Below are 17,438 nucleotides of genomic sequence, written 5' to 3'. Positions count from 1 at the left end.
ACGATGTGCTTCTGTGTTTACTGTTGACTACTCTGGGTATATTGTTTTTAGGTTTAGAGGGGATTTTTAGCATTCCTGGAACATATATATTGGGTCCACATAAGAACCACATTCTGAACCACATAAATATTTAAACATTGTGATCTTGTGAATATGAAAGATTGAGAGGCTGTAAATTATGAAAGCCTACAAATATATTTACAAAAAATGTTCTGTTTGTCAACAGGAAACAGTAGGACTGCTCAGTTCCATGGGGGCACACAGAGACAGAAGCCCTACAGAACATCAGCCTCCAAAAAAGATATTTGTTCAAGAGAAAGAGAGTGAGACCCAAATCCCTAGGCCCCAAACCATTCATTCAACCCTGCCTTCCACTTCACCAGGAGGTGCAAGCCAAGAAGACTCCCAGTCATCAGTCATGCTAAAGTCTCAGCAACGTTCCCTGCATACTGGCCAGGTTGCTGAGCCAAACACTCAGCCTGTGCCTATGATTGTTGTCCAAGAGTACCAGGAGGAGGAGAAGAGTCCACCACCACAAACACACCCCCAATCCCAAGCAGAAGCACAAATACACTTAAGAAATGAGCCAATGGAGGAGCCCCAACATTGTGGGAAACTTGAAACCTCTACACAGTCAGAGGTTTCTGCTGGGGTCAAACCACAAGCTTTAGCCAAGGATCAGGCAAAAGCTGGGGTACTGGAGGAACCAACGAAACTAGGACAAGACATCAAAGAAACCGGTCAGCCTCAAAAATATCTGGATACAAATCAAAATACACCACAAGCTCAAATTTCCACCCAGCCACAAACACCTACAAGCTGCCAAGCTGTGACTTTGCAAGGAGTACAAATACATGCACAGCCTCAAACACTACCACAGAAACAAGTACAAACACAGATGCAGGCACACACAGAAATACAAGCACAACCACAATTGCATTCGCAACCAAAGGTGTGTGTACAACCACAAATACAAGAGCCGGACGCTCAGCAATGGACTCAGGGTCAGCAGCACATGCAAATGAAGAAAAAGGGCACAAGGCAACAGCAAACCTCTTCCCAGCAGTCTTTGAAGGTCAGAAAGTCTCAGGTGCGTCCAGAGAACAGGCCTTGGTTTCAACAGAAGACCCAGACAAAGGTTTCGCACTCAGCAAAAACACAGTCAGGACTAAAGGATGTAAGAAAATTGAGCTCTGAAGTAGAGCCACAACATGCAGATCTTGCCACAGCTGGGTCTCAACCTCAGGCATCTACACCCAGCCCAGACCAACCTCAAGCCAAAAAAATTACCCAGACAGAAACCAAAGTGATTCAAGTCCTGCAACCAAAAGCACAAGCCAAAGAGGGTCTACTCCAACAACAGCAACCTGTGACAGAGGTCAGCATGGGTGAAGTCCAGCAACAGCAACCTGTAACCAAAATGATACCAAAATCACAGGAAGAATCTATGAAGTCTGTTAACATACCAAAGCAACCTGAAGCTATGGCGTCAGGTCCAGCACATGCGAGTACCCATAAACCCCTGCAGCCACATGTCCCTGCATTGGTTCAGCCCCCAGTGGTTACCCCAAAACAATCGGAGACAAAAACTGCATCGCAAGCACAGCCACAAACAGTACCACCAGTTCATCAAGCTATGATCCACCATGAAAGACATCCATCATCCATGGCTCACACTCAGCCTGAAGCTGAGCCTATATATCAAACTCACCAGTACCTTGTTGAAATGGGAGAAGTAAGACAAAGCATGACCCAACCTGTGAGACATCCATCACCATCGACCAAGCCTCAAATAATGACCCAGAGACAACCACAACTGTCTCAAAACCAGCACACTGTATCTCTCCCTCAGTCACAGGCTGTCACTGTACCCCCTGCCCAACCAAAAAGTCAAGCCCCTATCCAGCCCCGAGTAATCTCCATGCCCCAGAGTCCACCGCAACTCCAAGTACCTTTTCAGTCCCAAATTATGGGTGGTACTCAAAGTCCAGGTAAAGTTAACATCAGGCCACATGCGATGCAGTCACAGGTACAGCCCCACACCCAGCATCCTCAGTGGACCTCAGTCATGTCAGATGCTGCCACTCAGAGGTATCATGATGTTCAGGGTCAAGGCCCGATGACAACACAATTGCTGGCTCAGGCCAACTTTCAGAACTATCCACAATCTCAAGGTATTGCCCAAGCACAGGTTCAGCAATGGGCACCAGTAAGAGGAGTTCATGTGACCCAGATTTACCCTGGTGTCCAAGGTTCAGGTCAAGCACAAGTCCAGCCTCCTCCTAGGACTCAACTTTACCCCAGTTCCCCCACACAAACTCAGCCATGGGCCCCTGTCAAATCTGAACCAGTACCACAACCTTATGCACAAATGAGAGCTCATAGCCCAGTCCAACCAATTGTTCCATCACAACAGTGGAGACCTATGAGACCTGAGGTGGTCAGCCCCAGTTACCAGAGATTTCAGTTGCAAGACCTGGGACCCGTTTCTCTGCACCCAATGGGCCAACCTCAGACCCATCCAAGAGCACAGAGCCCTTCTCAGCAATGGGGATCTACCCAACCTGAAAACGCCCAAGTTCATTCTCAGAAAATGAGTCAAGGTATTTCTCAACCAGTGGCTCACCAGCCGTGGGTCCAACCTCCGTCTCAAGCCCCATTAAGACCCCAGGCGCCACCACAAAAACAGTCCCTGACTCAACAGCAGCAGTGGCCACGGAACAGAGCAGAGGTTCCATCTCAGAGCCAAGCTCCCCAAGCAACACCTCAGGTCCAGGTTTCACCAAAGCCACAGTCTCCAGTTTTGGAAGAGACCCAGCAACAATCAGCTGCAAGGGTCAAAGCTCCAGCCCTGGCCCAGGCACCTGCGCAGGCCTACACAGAGGCCTACGCTAAAGCACAGGCCCTGGCCAGGAACAGGTTTGAAGAAGCCAAGCACTGTCTGCAGGAGCACATTCTAGAAGCTATCAACATATTCAAAGACAAGCAGATAACCGGGGAGCAGGCACTAGTCAAAGAAGTATGTTTTCCAAACACAAAACCTCTCATCACTAACGTAAATGTCGTCTGACATCCGATTGTACTAGTAGTTGCAGGAAAGTGTGGAGCAGTTTTTGAAAACTAGTTGTTTTCCAGGAGACACTGAAGGCGCTGGACCCTGAGCTACTGCAGGAGTTTCTCAGGGCTGCAGAAGGAATGGAGGCCTTCTGCACTCAGTCTCAGCTTAGAGACATGGAGTTCTTCGCCCAGTCAGTCAGAACACAGTGGGAGGTATAGAGTGCATGTATGTGTGTGTGTGTGTGTGTGTGTCTGTCCTGGGGATTGTGTTGACTGTGTGTCTGTTGTGTGGGTGGGGGTGTGTGGAGTGTGTGTGTCTGTTTGGGTGGGTGTAGGTGGGTGGGGTATGTGTGTGTACTGTATGTGTGTGTGCGCATGCGCGTGTGTGTGTGTGGATGGGTGGGGTGGATGCGAGTATGTGTATGGGTATGAGTATGCATGTTTTTGCATGTGTTTTTTCCTTGCCTTCTGCATGCAGGCAATAAAAATGTAATGGTGCTGTGGTAAAACTGTCAATGAGTGCAATAAAATATTGAATTATGTTTTGCATTATTATAATATTGCATGATAATATTATTAGCCAAGTGATTTTGCTAATGATGATTTGTACCATGTTTGTCACAAGCATCTGACTATAATTGTTTTGTGAAAAATGCTTTCATACTTTATATACTCAACTTTCCTCATCATTTCTATTCTATTCTATTCTATTCTATTTAGCAAATTATGTGGATTTATCTAGCAATTTAGGTGATTGTATTATGGAACAAAGTCATGGTTGTTTGTTCCTTTTTTAAAATCCAGGCTGTTGGTGTTGAAACGTCAGCAGATGTGGGGCAACTCATATTTGCGATACGACGTCTGCATTTTAACTATATTGCACAGCAGTGTGAGATGCACTTAGGCAGCGAGAAGCCCAACTTTAGATCTGACTCCATATCAGGGCAACCAGGAGAGGTAACAGCTGCCACTAACCGCATGGCATGTTTGGTTGTATGACGTATTAGAAGCATGATGGAATGAGGCTTGTTGAGACAGACTTTACGAAACAATCTCGGAACATTTGTAGACGAGCATGCAGATTGTTCATAAACTCACACAGAATCACGATATTAATGAATAAGCTCAAACCTGTCAGAATCGAAATTGTGTAATTTGTAATTCCATTCAGAACATCTCGCCACCATTCCTGCAGTCCCACATACCTTTACTGTTTCTGCACAGCTTACTGCAAAACCGAGTCAACACACTGCTTAAGCAATCCCAGGCAGGATTTAAGCAGTTTATTTGAACCCGACGGTCTCTCTCTCCACCTGCAGGCGTGCTTCTCTGCGGAGGGCAGTCTCTTCCAGGCGGGGCAGCAGCTGGAGGCCCTGAAGGAGCTGTGTGACACGCTGAGCCCAGAGGATGCCCACCGGCTGGCACAGGCCCAGCTCCGTGAGTGTGAGAAGAGGCTTGCTGCCATCCAGAGGCAATTCAGCGGAGACCGGCACACGCCGCCACCAGACGCTGGGTGAGGCCGGGCGTGCGGGCGCGGAAAGCAGGCGATCGAAGTGTTTAAAATGATGCAAGCGTAGCACATTGTTTGTTTCACTAACAAATCCTCCATGACATCCTACATCTTGTTTTATCCTAGTGTGCCAGTAGAGCCAAAAAGCGAGACTTTGCCACAGAGAAGCGTAAGAGCGGACGCCGCCGCTCCAGAGGTAGGTAGACCTGTTGGACTGTCTCGTTGGACGTTGTGTCTGTGCTGTGTGTTTTTTGGTGTTGCTGATGAAGGGCGTCTTTTACAGGCCGTCCCAGTCCAGCGGCCGAGAACTGTAGATAAGAAGGAGATAATGAAGCAGATGAGCACGGAGGAGGACAGGTACAGAGAGAGTGCAGTTATGTGGCTCTGTCAGTGTCTGTGCGGCTCTGTCAGTATCTGTACATCCCTATCAGTGCCTGTGTGGCTCTGTCAGTGTCTGTACAGCTCTGTCAGTGACTGTGTGGCTCTGTCACCATCTGTGTGGCTCTGTCAGTGTCTGTTTGGCTCTCTCAGTGTCTGTGTGGCTCTGTCACCATCTGTGTGGCTCTGTCAGTGTCTGTTTGGCTCTCTCAGTGTCTGTGTGGCTCTGTCACCATCTGTGTGGCTCTGTCAGTGTCTGTGTGGCTCTGTCACCATCTGTTTGGCTCTGTCAGTGTCTGTTTGGCTCTCTCAGTGTCTGTGTGCCTCTGTCACCATCTGTGTGGCTCTATCAGTGTCTGTTTGGCTCTATCAGTGTCTGTTTGGCTCTGTCAGTGTCTGTGTGCCTCTGTCAGTGTCTGTGTGCCTCTGTCAGTGTCTGTGTGGCTCTGTCACCATCTGTGTGGCTCTATCAGTGTCTGTGTGGCTCTGTCACCATCTGTGTGGCTCTATCAGTGTCTGTTTGGCTCTGTCAGTGTCTGTGTGGCTCTGTCACCATCTGTGTGGCTCTATCAGTGTCTGTGTGCCTCTGTCAGTGTCTGTCACTGTGTGGGTCTCGGTGGAGTCTTAGTCAACTTCTGTCCATCGCAGGTACCGGAGTTGCAGGTTTGCGCTCCAGGCTCAACTGAACAGAAATGAGCAGAGCATGCTGGGAGATCGGCCCTCAGAGTCCACCACAGCCACCGACCTGCGGAAAAGGCTCAGAGAGTTGAAGGTACCATTCCCAAAACATAGCCCTCAGGATACACAGTAAGATAATACAGTAAGAAATTAGAATAAGACATGACATGTTTGCACTGAATAGAACTGGATAGGTCAGTGCTAATGTAACGCTGCATCGGTGTAAAATGCTTCAGGCCCTGAGGGACGAGACGGAGTGTCTGTGGTCGGACTACGAGGCCCAGAGAGGACAGCTGAGCGAGAGAGCGGTGGAACAGGACCGGGCCGAGCTCACACTCAAGTGGCGAGAGCAGCGAGGCCAGTTGCAGAGCAGGTACAGACCAATCTTGGTCACCTCGTCCAAGATTTACAGCTTTCGATTTTGGTTCCTTTTTTGGTTCCTACACAGTTCTGTATCCACATATCACTACGAGGGTTCATTTTGTTCTCAGATGAAGCACAGGGCATGTAAATTATCAGAGGCCCTACAGTGGGTTATGTATCTGTAACTATACCATAATGTTTTGTCTATGTGGCTCTGTCACAAGCACACAAGGCTCTCGGCATACCTTGATGTCTGCCATCTGTTTTTGTCAGCTCAGAAAACACTGCCAAGGGGACTTTTAGTTTTACATGCTGTTTTTATTACTACAGCGTCGTCACCGTTCTTCTCATTGTCATGGTGCTTCAGTATGCAGGGTTTACACTGCGGAGGCAGTTTTCATGAGTGTTTATCTTAAGCCACACAAACCCACCAGCATCACCTGTAGGATCCTCTTTGTCTTCTAGGTGTGTGTGTGTGTGTGTGTAACAGTGTCACATTAAACATTAATAAAGCTCAGTGTGGTGTCTTCATTACAGCTTCTTAGAATTGCAATATAACGTCCTCCCAACGCTGTGTGTTTCCAACAGGTATCATGTGCCTAAGGTGTGTGTGTGTGTGTGTGTGTGTGTGTGTGTGTGTGTGTGTCTGTGTGTGTATGTAAACTGCCTGTCCTCTGTGTCTCAGGGTTGATTCTCTTGGTTCAGCTTTGGAGCTCATGGACTCTATTGAGCAGCACATTGCTGAGATTTCGGAGCGCCTCGACAAGTTCATCAAAGAACCCAAAGACCTCAAAGGATACACACTGGTCAACAGCAGCATCCTCAAAGATGTTAAGGTAGGAACAAAGATGGTGGCATGAAACAGAGCCTTGTGGGCAATTTTATGCAGTTTAACAAACAGAAAATGCATCGATTTCTTGATGCATCCTATAGCCGGTTTGCTGTGCAGAAGAATCTCCACAGCGCTCGATGTGCCCGTCCCACTCTGAGCTTGTTGTCACATGCCTTCCGGATTCTCAGGATTTGGACGAGAGCATCCAAGAGCAGATGGACCGGCTCTCGCGATTCGACTCGGAGCCCAGCCACCTGGACCTGCGGGACCGCTCCCCTCTCACGCAGGTGGTGCTGCTCCACCGCTCCAGCCTGGACCGGCTCCGCCAGCAGGTGCGGAAGAGCGATGCGGCGGCCCGCGCCCTGGACCGCTTCCTCCTGTCCCTCCGCACCGTCGACCAGGACATCTCCTTTGTGCAGAGCGCCACCTGCAGCGACTCGCCGGCACTGCAGGATAGCCGGGCCAAGCTGGCGCTGATCAGGAAGGGTGTGGGGAGCTTGAGCGACAAGGCCCCACAGCTGGACCAGCTCCTGGGGGGAGCCCGGCTGGCTGTGACCCAGGGGGGCAGCCCCGTCTCCTGCCTGGACATGGTGGACGCCCTGCTGCGCCGTGTAGAGGATGCAGACGACCGGCTCATGATCCGGCAGGAGGAGTTTCATAAGGAGCAGCAGGGCCAGAGCCTTACGCTGAGGAGGAAGACTCTGCTCGCAGAGGTGAGGAAGGTGCTGGCCGTGGTTGAGAAGCAGGGCCTGAAGGAACCCACCATCCCAGCTGTGCAGCACAGGTCAGTGTTTGTGAGCACATGTGCATAGAAGTGTATTTGTGTAAATGTGTACTCTTAAAACGAGTCACAGTTTAAAAGGACCTGTTAAGGGCATGCACCGGCAAGAAAGTTGCAAGAAAACCGCACTATGATTGCATAACAAAAAATGTGTGTATGTTTATATGCATGTTTGTGCGCACGTGCGCCTGTGTGCGTGTGTTGGCAGGATGCGTGCCCTCTCAGATCTGGAGGCCCAGGTAAGGTCACTTCATCCAGAGTTTGAGAGTCTCCGCTCAGCACTTCCCCCAGACTCAGAGCACCGTCAGCAGGCTGCGGACGAGCTGGAGAGTCTCTGGATCGAGACAGAGAGAGCCGTGTCCAAAAGGTGAGACAGGCGGACATTCAGGGACAAAGAAACATTTTCTTTTGTAAACATGCTGTTGATAAAGTATTATACAGTTTAGTTGGTGTTTTTATAATATAAATAACACCGTAGCAGACCAATAACATATTTGTCAACAGTGTATACTTGTCATAATACAATACAAGGGACTGAACTGTACACATGGTATTACAATGGCACTGCTGTGAATATGAGACCAGCTGACACTTGACACATGCTTCTGTGTGTGTGTGTGTGTGTGTGTGTGTGTGTGTGTGTGTGTGTGTGTGTGTGTGTGTGTGTGTGTGTGTGTGTGTGTGGGTGTCCATTTGCGGGACAGACGTGAGCAGTGCAGCATTCTTATGGAACTGCTAAAGAAGTTTCAGAACTGTCGCAGTTCCCTAAGCCACACCCTCCAGAGGGCGGAGCAAGCTATCAATGAACACGCCTCATACATGAGCAAAGACAACCTACAGCGCCTCATTGCCAAGGTGGGTCTGCATGATAAGTATGATTTATATATGATTTATATATTTATATAGTATGATTAAGTTCATAAACACCAGCAATTCAAAGTGCTTTACACAGAAAAAGAAGAAGCTTATTACGACCCGAGATCTATCATCTTGGGAAAGAATATAAGAAATAGAAATTAAAAACAAGAATTTAAAGGAATAAAATAGAAATTAAAATGAATTAAAGAATTTAAAGAAATGAAATGTTGTGGGTATGCTCGAGTTGTGCTTTTACTGGAATGTTTTGTGTTTTTCTGCGGAATCAGGTTTGTGGAATCAAGGAGGACTTGAGTTCTCTGGGTCCCAACGTAGAGGACTTTCGGTCTGTGTGCAGGCAGTTGCAATCCCAGCTGAAAAAAATCCCCGACTGCCCTGAAACTCCATTTGAAGCAGAGGCTGACGCTCTGGTGGACTCCTGGCTGGATGTGAGTAACTGTCATGCATGCATGTGTCATACATACACCATCCTCAAGAATTTCGCAATCCTTTCCAAATGTGCTACATTTGCTCATCCATTGGGATCCTACCATCCTATATATCCAGGTTTCCGAGAAGACGGACCCGTACGTGGACAACCTGCGTGTGGCCCTGGAACTGTGGGAGAAGCAGCTTTCGCTGGGAGGAGAGCTGGAGGGCTGGGCTACCACCAAGCTCAGCCTGTTCGCTGAGTCCCACCCCTTCAGTACCGAGGAAGAGGTCCTCGCCGTGAAGGTGTGTATGCGCCCAGGTTGGTCACCTCAGGAAGTCTGTGGCCCTGAGCAGTCTGGGTGTGGCTCATGTGATTTTTGGTTGTGCTGCGGGTTTCTGTTTGGTAGAACGAGATCCAGGCGCAGGAGGAACATGTCGAGCGCTTCCACAGAAAGTCCCTGGAGATCCAGGAGATGCTGCAGAATCGCGAGGCTCCGCTGGAACTCCAGGTTACAGCTCCTTCTCTCCAGGGCTCTTCTCTCTGCTCGAGTTTCTCACCTGTCTCCAGTTTCCTCTCGTTCAACCTTTCTACTCTCACCTACGTGTCTTCTTTATCTCCCTGTGTCTCCCCTATCCTCCATCCATCCATCCATCCATCCATCTATCCATCTATCTATCTATCTCTTTTTGTTTTGCCTTTCCATCTCCACCTCCTCAGGTTATGGAGACTGGCCTGAGGAAGAAGATGGAGCAGGTGAAGGAGCTGTTCTCTGAATGCACCAGTGTCTTCCAAGAACTGATGACTGTCCGAGCTCATCTGCTTCAGCAGATCAGTGACTGTCGAGCAGTAGTCCAGGAAATAAAGTCTTCAGTGAGCATGCTCAGCACGGACAACAGAGCTGAGCTGCAACAGTGCTTGCAGGTATTGGACCAGTCAGAAGAGTTAACATCCAATTTGTAGGGGTGTAAAACAAGATGTCTGTACCTTAAGCATGTCGCCTGTTGTCTAAAGCTCTTATGTCATTATTCACATGTGCATCATGAAACATTAGCATCTCATAATTGAGTCTCCAGAAAGTGATTTTATCACGGGTGAGCTAAATGATGCAGTAGGTCTCAAAACGATTCCACAAAATAGATTAAACATAACGTAGTAAGAGACAAAGGGAATAACACTGTAGGTTTTTACAACTGAAAATACAACTGAAAATTAGTTACCGAAAAATTCAAGTGTTGAAATTGGTGACAAAAAAAATTTAATTCAATTAATTCAAAAAATTTCAGCACTAGAACTTCAAAGGTGTTTAAATTTCAAAGTCTTGTGAGACGGATTTGCTTCTATACAAAACCAACAAAATCGGATCACTCGAAAACCATGCTTGGAATATAAAGTTTTTACTGTAATTGGCAAACAAATATTTCTCTTAATGCCAACTGCTTTGAGCAAACCACTTGAATTACTTACATGACAAGATACCATTGACTTCACAACCATTTTTCAGTCTCACAGCTATATATTACTCTGAAAGACTTAAATTACCTCACTGTGTGCAACTGCTCACTAAGGCTGAGCTTAGCGGGAACAGCACAACTTTGATTCACATCAGACCAGTTCAGAACGATGCATGGAATTGTGGATGGCTGATCAGAATGCAACTTGTAGAATCCAGTCACTGTGTCCAGGTTAACTCTACACATATTAGATTCAATGGTCTACATATTGGCAGAGAGTCCAAGGGACCAGTAGTATAAACTACAGCACTCTGCACCAAGGCTGAGGTACTATAACTACTCTCTGGAATTGAACGGTTCAGTTATTACCCCGGCAGCCACCCTAGCAATCACGATTTATTCCACTGTTGTAGGATTTTTCGGAGCAGCTGTTGGATCAGGAGGACCAGGCCGACTCCCTGATGAAGGAAATCACTCTCATGTCCAGTGTGAGTGGACCACAGGCCCTAGAGGAGTTAACCAGTGGCACCAAGCATCTTAAAGACAGCATTGCATCAACACAGGAACTCATCTGTCAGAAGAAAGAACAGGAAGAAAAGAACTTCATTGTTCAGGCCATGAAAGGTACACATACCATTAGAACTCAAAGAATGATGCAAAACCTTTCAGCCTTCAGAAATTCAAATGCTTTTAACATAAACATAATGTAGTGTGATATACTGTTTATTTGTGTAACTACAGAAGGATATTTTCTTCATTAATTTTTGACCTTCTCTTGAAGTTGTTCCAAGAGCTTCATATTCAAATATTTGGGGCTGTAGACTGTTTGTCTTTACACTAGTCCTTAATTCATTCTTTCTACAGATGAGTGCCAGATGTTTGAGGACTGGCTCCAAGATGTGCAACTCGCTGTGAACGAGTGTTTTGAGAACCCAGAGATGAGGCAGGATGTGGAAGCGTCCATGCACAAATTAGAAGTCAGTAGAAACTCTAATGTACTGACATAGTGCTGACAAAATTATGCCCAAATAGTTCATTTGATATTGTTATTGTGTGTTCTGTGTAGGTATTTTGAAAGCCATAGATAAGGCAGGTTTTGCTAAATAAAGATTCAAAGGCTAAGGAGAGTTTGATAATATCATGTTTCATATAGGGTTTCCTGGCTTCCAAAGAAGGCGAGCAGCGTCTTGCCCAGGTGAAGGAGACAGTGGAGAGGAGGGCGCAGGAGACGTTGTCTGCTGAGACCCAAGCTCAGCTGTCTGCCTGGGAGCAGGAACAGGGGAGCGAGCTGGCCACGCTCCGAGCTCACTGCCAGGGGAGACACAAACAGCTGGAGGACATCGTGCAGAAACTCAATAGGTCAATATCTCATTCATTTCTGTTGGGTTGCTTCTTGTCCAGAAAGTCCTTGTTGTGGTTCTTCTAACTCATGTAGACAGAGACAAGATTTAAGGACAAATGTGGACCTTTTGGGCAACCATAAAAATCAGGTGCTCTGTAAGGCTTGTTTTTGTTGTTTATCCGTCAACATACTTTTTCCATATGACTTTATAATTTAGCTTGCAAGTAGAACATGGTCGTCTCCAGGAATGGTTGCAGCAGAACGAGCAGGTACCAGAGCAAAGGGAGCAACTCAGACAAGTCCATGAGGAGTTTCTCAAGGAAAGGTACCTCCAAACCCTTCAGATATGTTAATTCATACCACTTAATTACCATTGGCTCTTTTCTACAGGTGTTGAAAAGTCTATAGAATTGTTATGTTGGCTACAGCTGGGTATGTTTCTCTTTCTGTTCTCATCTATACGTGCTGCACTGTGTAGTGTTCAAGTTGAAGCCTTCAGTGACTTGCTGGCATTCGTAAGGTTGAGAGGATTAAGAGCAGACCCCTTGCTCAGAGACAGCGAGTCCCTGGTAGACCGTTACCACAGTCTGGGAATTCGTCTTGAGAACCAGACTCAAGTCCATGAAGTTCTGGAGAAGGAGATAGAAACTTTCTATTCTCAGGAGGAGAGCATTAAGACCTGGATTAGAGACCTGAAACATGGTTTGGAATCACTGGAGAAAGAAAGTCCAACAGAGGAAAAACTCCACAAGGCTCAGGTATGACAAAATGATCTGACATTACCTATGGCTCTTGTCACATAAACTAGGTGTTGACTTGTTGGGTGTTTTTGGCGTTTTTAGGCTGTTTTAAACCTACGTGTTGAGGGTGACTCCAAGATCGCAAATTTGAAGAAAGGAGCAGAGAGTTTGTGTGCTTATGAGGAACTGGAGGATAGCATTCGGAAGGAACTTACACAGGCTCTGAAAAACAATGACGATGAGTGGAGAAGAGCTTTAGATGTTGCTCAGCAGCTAAAGACTCAGGCAGAGCTCCAGCACTCAATCTTAAGGGAACTAGAATCCCTCCGAGATCTGGAAAAGAATGTCAAATCATGGGTGGAGGAACAGAAGCAAATTCTGGGTCATCTGGAGAGAGACACTTCAGTACAGCAAAGGCTTGACAAGCTTCAGGTGAGTTCAGAGCTGGTGTGAGTTAAGATGCCTGAAGATATCTGAGGTTTCCTTGCCTACTGTTATAATAATGTGATATGCACTCTGGGTTTCACTCAGGCAATCTTGAGTCTACAGAGTGAAGGCAACTCTAAGTTAACTGCTCTGAGGAAAAGAGGAGAGAGTCTGTGCACTCGAAAGGAGCTTGAAAATGAAAAGAGACTCGGCATTGATCAGAACCAGAGAGAGCTGGAGGAGAAGTGGAAAGGTGTCCTGCAGACGGCACAGGAGAGGAAGAACCAGATTGAGTCTGAAGATTCTCTCTCCAAAGAAGTGCAGACCTTCCAAGACCAGGAGGAAAGCACTCAAGCTTGGATTAGAAAGCTAAAAGAGACTTTGGACTCCTTGAATAATTCTTCTCCAGTTCAGGAGAAACTTAACAAAGCTCAGGTATGACAGCTGTAACCATCTGTAACAAGTCTTTAAAGGCTTGTTTTGATCATTACAATTATTACAAAATGCTAGAAAGTACAAGTGTGAAACTGTACTAATAATAGGACCCTGATGGACACCACATCTAAAATAACACTTTACAATATTACAAATGGTAAATATTTTTTCATGTTTTGTCCCTTAGGTTGTAATTATCCATGGTCCAGAGGGAGACGTAACACTTGATGCACTGGAGAGCACATGTCAGAGTGTGTGTGCACGAGAAGGACTTGGAGAAGACATTAGACAGTCCATCCAGCAGAAGATGAGATGCATACGGCAAGAGTGGGCAGGGGTGTTGCACTCCGCTCAGGAGCTGAGGAACCGAGCTGAGATGGAGGAAGCTCTTGCTAAGGAGCTTGAGGATTTTAAACTCCAAGAGGAGAACATTCGTGCCTGGGTCACAGAACAACATCGGAGGGTTGAGTCATTAGACAAAGACACTGCTGTACAGGAGAGACTTGTTATTTTGCAGGTAATTGACATTTGAACGGAAACTTACTTATGGTTTATGCAAGCAACAGACATAATTGGGTGCTAATGGTCGGAAATAGTTGCCTGAATGACTTTAACATAATAATAACTACTCTTTGATGTAGATATTATATGTTTACAGAATAAGGCTCAAAATATACAGAATGTTTTTTTTTCTTGTAACCCATAGGCAATCTTGAACCTTCAGCCAGAAGGTGACTCTAAAATAGCTGCTCTTAAAAGGAAAGGAGAGAGTTTGTTTGCCCACAGGGAGCTAGGAGATGAGGGGAAGTGTTCAATCCAGCAGACCCTCATGGATGTGCAGAAGAAATGGAGAATAGTGCTGGAAATTACACAGGAACATAGAAACCAGGCTGAGATCCAGGATTTGATTGCAAAGGACCTTCAAGCGATTTACTCCCAGGAAGAGAACATACAATCCTGGATTGAGGATTTGAAGAAAGACTTAGAGTCACTGGGCCAAAGTACACATGGTACCCAAGACCAGATTGAAGAGAGACTCAGCAAAGCTCAAGTGGGTGAAAATGAAACAGAAGCTTTTAATTCAATTTAATTACCTGGAAACCATGTCCTGTTTATTGTTCATTTGATCACATTCAATGAGTACAGTACAATCATATGAAAGAGTAATATTTTCTCTCTCCCAGTCTATTCTAAGCCTTCGCCCTCAAGGGAACTGCAAGATAACATCTCTAAAGAGAAGAGCTGAGAGCCTGTATGTCCATGAAGACCTGGATGAAGACACGAAACACTCACTTTCACAAAAGCTGAAGTGTTTAGAAGAAGAGTGGAAAACACTGATCCATCACACCCAGGAACTTCACAGGTATTTACTAATTAAATACGAGCCTGAACCACATAGTTATTGGAGTGTAGTATTGATTACAGCAATTCGTTCCAAACAGAAGTCTGACTGTACAGATCTTGGCTACAGTGTGCCAGAGAACTTCAGCCAGTCAAAATTGAATTCCTTTATTCAGGCCCAGCACGTTCTCTGTTGACCCATGGTGTTTGTTCTCCTCTAGTCTTCTGAGGAGTGTGGTGGAGCGTTTGGTATCCTGCCAGTGTCAAAGGCAGCAGACCCAGTCACGTCTGGAGCAACTGAAGCAGCAGGTGATGGCGCTGCCCCGTCTGTTCCCCTGGCCAGGTTTAGGGGACCGCAGACACGCAGTGGAGCAGGCCAGGGCTCTGCTGGAGAGAGCCAGGTCTCTCACCCCCACCCTGTCAGCCCTTAGGGCCCTGGGGAGGGAGATGAGTCAGCTCACCCGAGACCCCAGTTGGACAGACCCAACCTGGGGCGCCATGGAGGAAAGCGTCCCAGGGCTAATTCGGGAATTGGGGGTAAGTTTGGACCAGCATTTTTGGTCGGCCTTTCATAGATTGCACGCATACACGTATTTTTCTGTGACAGAGTACAGTGGAAAAAAAAAAAAAGATGTGGTGAACACAGTTATTATTCTTCACTGACATCGCTGAAATATTCATTGATTTGGACAGGAAGTGTGTGAGAGCCTGGATGCGAGTATTTGTACAGAGAGAGTCTGTGCTCAGCTGGTGGAGCAGCACACCGCAGCACAGGATTGGCTGAGGGAGCAGGTGAGAGGTTTTGGAGCTCCGCCCACAGATTGCCGTGGGTTACAGGCTGCTATCACCACTCTAAAGGTCAGTTTGAATTCCCAAAATTACAAAAGAAATTACAAAATGAAATGAAAAAAATCAGATTGTCAACCCACTGTTAAATACTGATAAATCTAAATATTCAAACATCAATTAATTTTTCTATGGTTGGATATTTAAATATGAACCAATGACCAATTATTTGAGTTTCACTGATTTGTCCACAGTAATCTACAGAAAATGTGTCAGCTTTGACATAATTGTTAGTTTTGTTAAATCAACGTAATTCAATTCAGTAATTGTACATTTACTTTTTACATTTGTTGATGTTTTTGATTATATTTCTGCGTTCACAGGCCCTTCTCCAGACTGCTGAGAGGGAAGACAAAGAGATGAGAGAACTAGACTCAGTCAAGAACTCCCTGATCAACCTCTGCACCCCTGAAGGTTGTGCTGCACTGACCTTAGAAGTGGACCATCTGCGCAGCCTGCATGCTTCCTCAGAGAGGGAAGTCAAGGAAATGCTCGGTGAATACGAAGCCAGGTTAGCCGATGCAGAATTAAAGCTGGCTAGCCAAACGCAGTGTCTCGTTACGCAGGCCGAGGGCCTCCTGAACGAGCTCCGTGCTCAGGACCACTGCCTGGGATTTGGAGAAGGAAACCAGAGTATTAGTCAGCTACAGGAAAACTGGCACAGCTTTAAGGTACCGAGCATGTCTTTGTGTTTATTGATGCAGCTGGATATATTTATGTTAAAATATGTTTGTTTGTCTTCGTCTTCAGTCTCAACTCTTTTTTCGATTTGTCTCAGACTTGTGAGAAGGAACTGGAAGAGCTCGAGGGTAAAGTTCGTGAACTGGGCCATGCGGTCCGCATGGTACCGTCTGACGAAGACTTTCCTTCTGATGTCATTTCCCTTGTGGACAAGGTGACTCAACAGTACTGCAGGTAACATTTTTTTTTATTATTATTAATGTATCCAAATATATCTTTATTAATAATATTTTTGTATTATTTGTTGACAATATAAATATGTGTAATATTAGCACATTACACTGGAAATTGTTTTAATTTATGCACTGTAAGTTTGAGTTTGTTGTGTCTTTGGTAGTATACGGTCTAAGCTGTCGGAAAGACAGAATGGCTGTTCAGACAGCGCAGTGTGCTGTGTAAGAGAGGCACTGAATGCACTCAATACCTGGATCCAATCAACACGTTCACAATCTCCTTCAGTCTCCGCCTCCAATATGCAGGTGTGTGTGCACATGTGCACATTCTATTCATTATCCCAATCATCACTGCCATTTACAAAATACAGGATTTTCTGTGTCACACGTCTGCAGGCCATGATAGAAGAGGGCGCAGGACTGCATAAGAGCCTGCAGGTGGCAGTGTCTCATAAGGAGTTACTCAGAGACTGCCTGGGTCCAGAGCTGGCAGGAAAACTGGAGAGAGATGGGGCGAATGCATTAAAGGATGCTGACACATTAATGAATGATCTTAAAGAAAGGCTACTGGTGGGTTAAAATTTTAAATTCGGTTTACGTTTTTCTGCTGTTTTTCATTTTTCATTTTTATTAGTGTTCTAGATAAATCTCACTGTAATATTTGTAAATGTGTAATTTTTAGTGCTGTCAATTCCAGGTGCCGTGATTAAAAGTCCTCACCAGGATTTTGCTCAGGCTTCCTGGATTGTGTTGACTTGATTCCACTAATTTTACCTGGATTGCTAATTAGAAAATCTAGCAAGCTTGAGCAAAATCCTGGTGAGGACTTTTAATCGCGGCACCTGGAATTGACAGCGCTAGTAATTTTCCAATATTCAGTGTTGTAGTACTAAATTTCCAGAACAAAATTTTCTAGTCTCAACTTCCCTGGGGTGTTTTTCCCCTTAGGATCTTGAGGAGAAGAAGAAACAGGAAGCTGAAATCATCAAACTGGTGACACAGGTAAAACAGAGATCATCACACATAAGCTTCTCAGGAAATATTACTTTAAAAACG

At 46.0% G+C, this 17,438-nt stretch overlaps 1 protein-coding gene across 1 annotated transcript in view; it reads left to right on the top strand.

The window, feature by feature from the left end:
* The window catches only part of syne2b (spectrin repeat containing, nuclear envelope 2b), a 96,853-nt gene that overhangs the window by 17,867 nt on the left and 61,548 nt on the right, over positions 1 to 17,438 (top strand). Inside the window, exons 23-54 of the mRNA XM_076985600.1 lie at positions 227 to 3,019; positions 3,136 to 3,270; positions 4,377 to 4,570; positions 4,694 to 4,763; positions 4,851 to 4,924; positions 5,594 to 5,717; positions 5,860 to 5,996; positions 6,672 to 6,822; positions 7,007 to 7,602; positions 7,808 to 7,966; positions 8,304 to 8,454; positions 8,745 to 8,903; positions 9,022 to 9,189; positions 9,294 to 9,395; positions 9,605 to 9,808; positions 10,752 to 10,962; positions 11,203 to 11,315; positions 11,492 to 11,697; positions 11,898 to 12,005; positions 12,159 to 12,438; positions 12,523 to 12,852; positions 12,952 to 13,281; positions 13,469 to 13,798; positions 13,988 to 14,332; positions 14,466 to 14,644; positions 14,844 to 15,159; positions 15,316 to 15,480; positions 15,792 to 16,139; positions 16,247 to 16,383; positions 16,547 to 16,688; positions 16,779 to 16,952; positions 17,331 to 17,384. Coding sequence (XP_076841715.1) covers positions 227 to 3,019; positions 3,136 to 3,270; positions 4,377 to 4,570; positions 4,694 to 4,763; positions 4,851 to 4,924; positions 5,594 to 5,717; positions 5,860 to 5,996; positions 6,672 to 6,822; positions 7,007 to 7,602; positions 7,808 to 7,966; positions 8,304 to 8,454; positions 8,745 to 8,903; positions 9,022 to 9,189; positions 9,294 to 9,395; positions 9,605 to 9,808; positions 10,752 to 10,962; positions 11,203 to 11,315; positions 11,492 to 11,697; positions 11,898 to 12,005; positions 12,159 to 12,438; positions 12,523 to 12,852; positions 12,952 to 13,281; positions 13,469 to 13,798; positions 13,988 to 14,332; positions 14,466 to 14,644; positions 14,844 to 15,159; positions 15,316 to 15,480; positions 15,792 to 16,139; positions 16,247 to 16,383; positions 16,547 to 16,688; positions 16,779 to 16,952; positions 17,331 to 17,384 — 8,985 coding nt within the window. The remainder of the gene's footprint in view (positions 1 to 226; positions 3,020 to 3,135; positions 3,271 to 4,376; positions 4,571 to 4,693; positions 4,764 to 4,850; positions 4,925 to 5,593; positions 5,718 to 5,859; positions 5,997 to 6,671; positions 6,823 to 7,006; positions 7,603 to 7,807; positions 7,967 to 8,303; positions 8,455 to 8,744; positions 8,904 to 9,021; positions 9,190 to 9,293; positions 9,396 to 9,604; positions 9,809 to 10,751; positions 10,963 to 11,202; positions 11,316 to 11,491; positions 11,698 to 11,897; positions 12,006 to 12,158; positions 12,439 to 12,522; positions 12,853 to 12,951; positions 13,282 to 13,468; positions 13,799 to 13,987; positions 14,333 to 14,465; positions 14,645 to 14,843; positions 15,160 to 15,315; positions 15,481 to 15,791; positions 16,140 to 16,246; positions 16,384 to 16,546; positions 16,689 to 16,778; positions 16,953 to 17,330; positions 17,385 to 17,438) is intronic.

This window comes from Brachyhypopomus gauderio, unplaced genomic scaffold, assembly GCF_052324685.1.
Source record: "Brachyhypopomus gauderio isolate BG-103 unplaced genomic scaffold, BGAUD_0.2 sc43, whole genome shotgun sequence".
Taxonomy (NCBI): Eukaryota; Metazoa; Chordata; class Actinopteri; order Gymnotiformes; family Hypopomidae; genus Brachyhypopomus; species Brachyhypopomus gauderio.
Note: the sequence above shows the minus strand (reverse complement) of the source record. Positions and strands in the feature narration are given on the sequence as shown.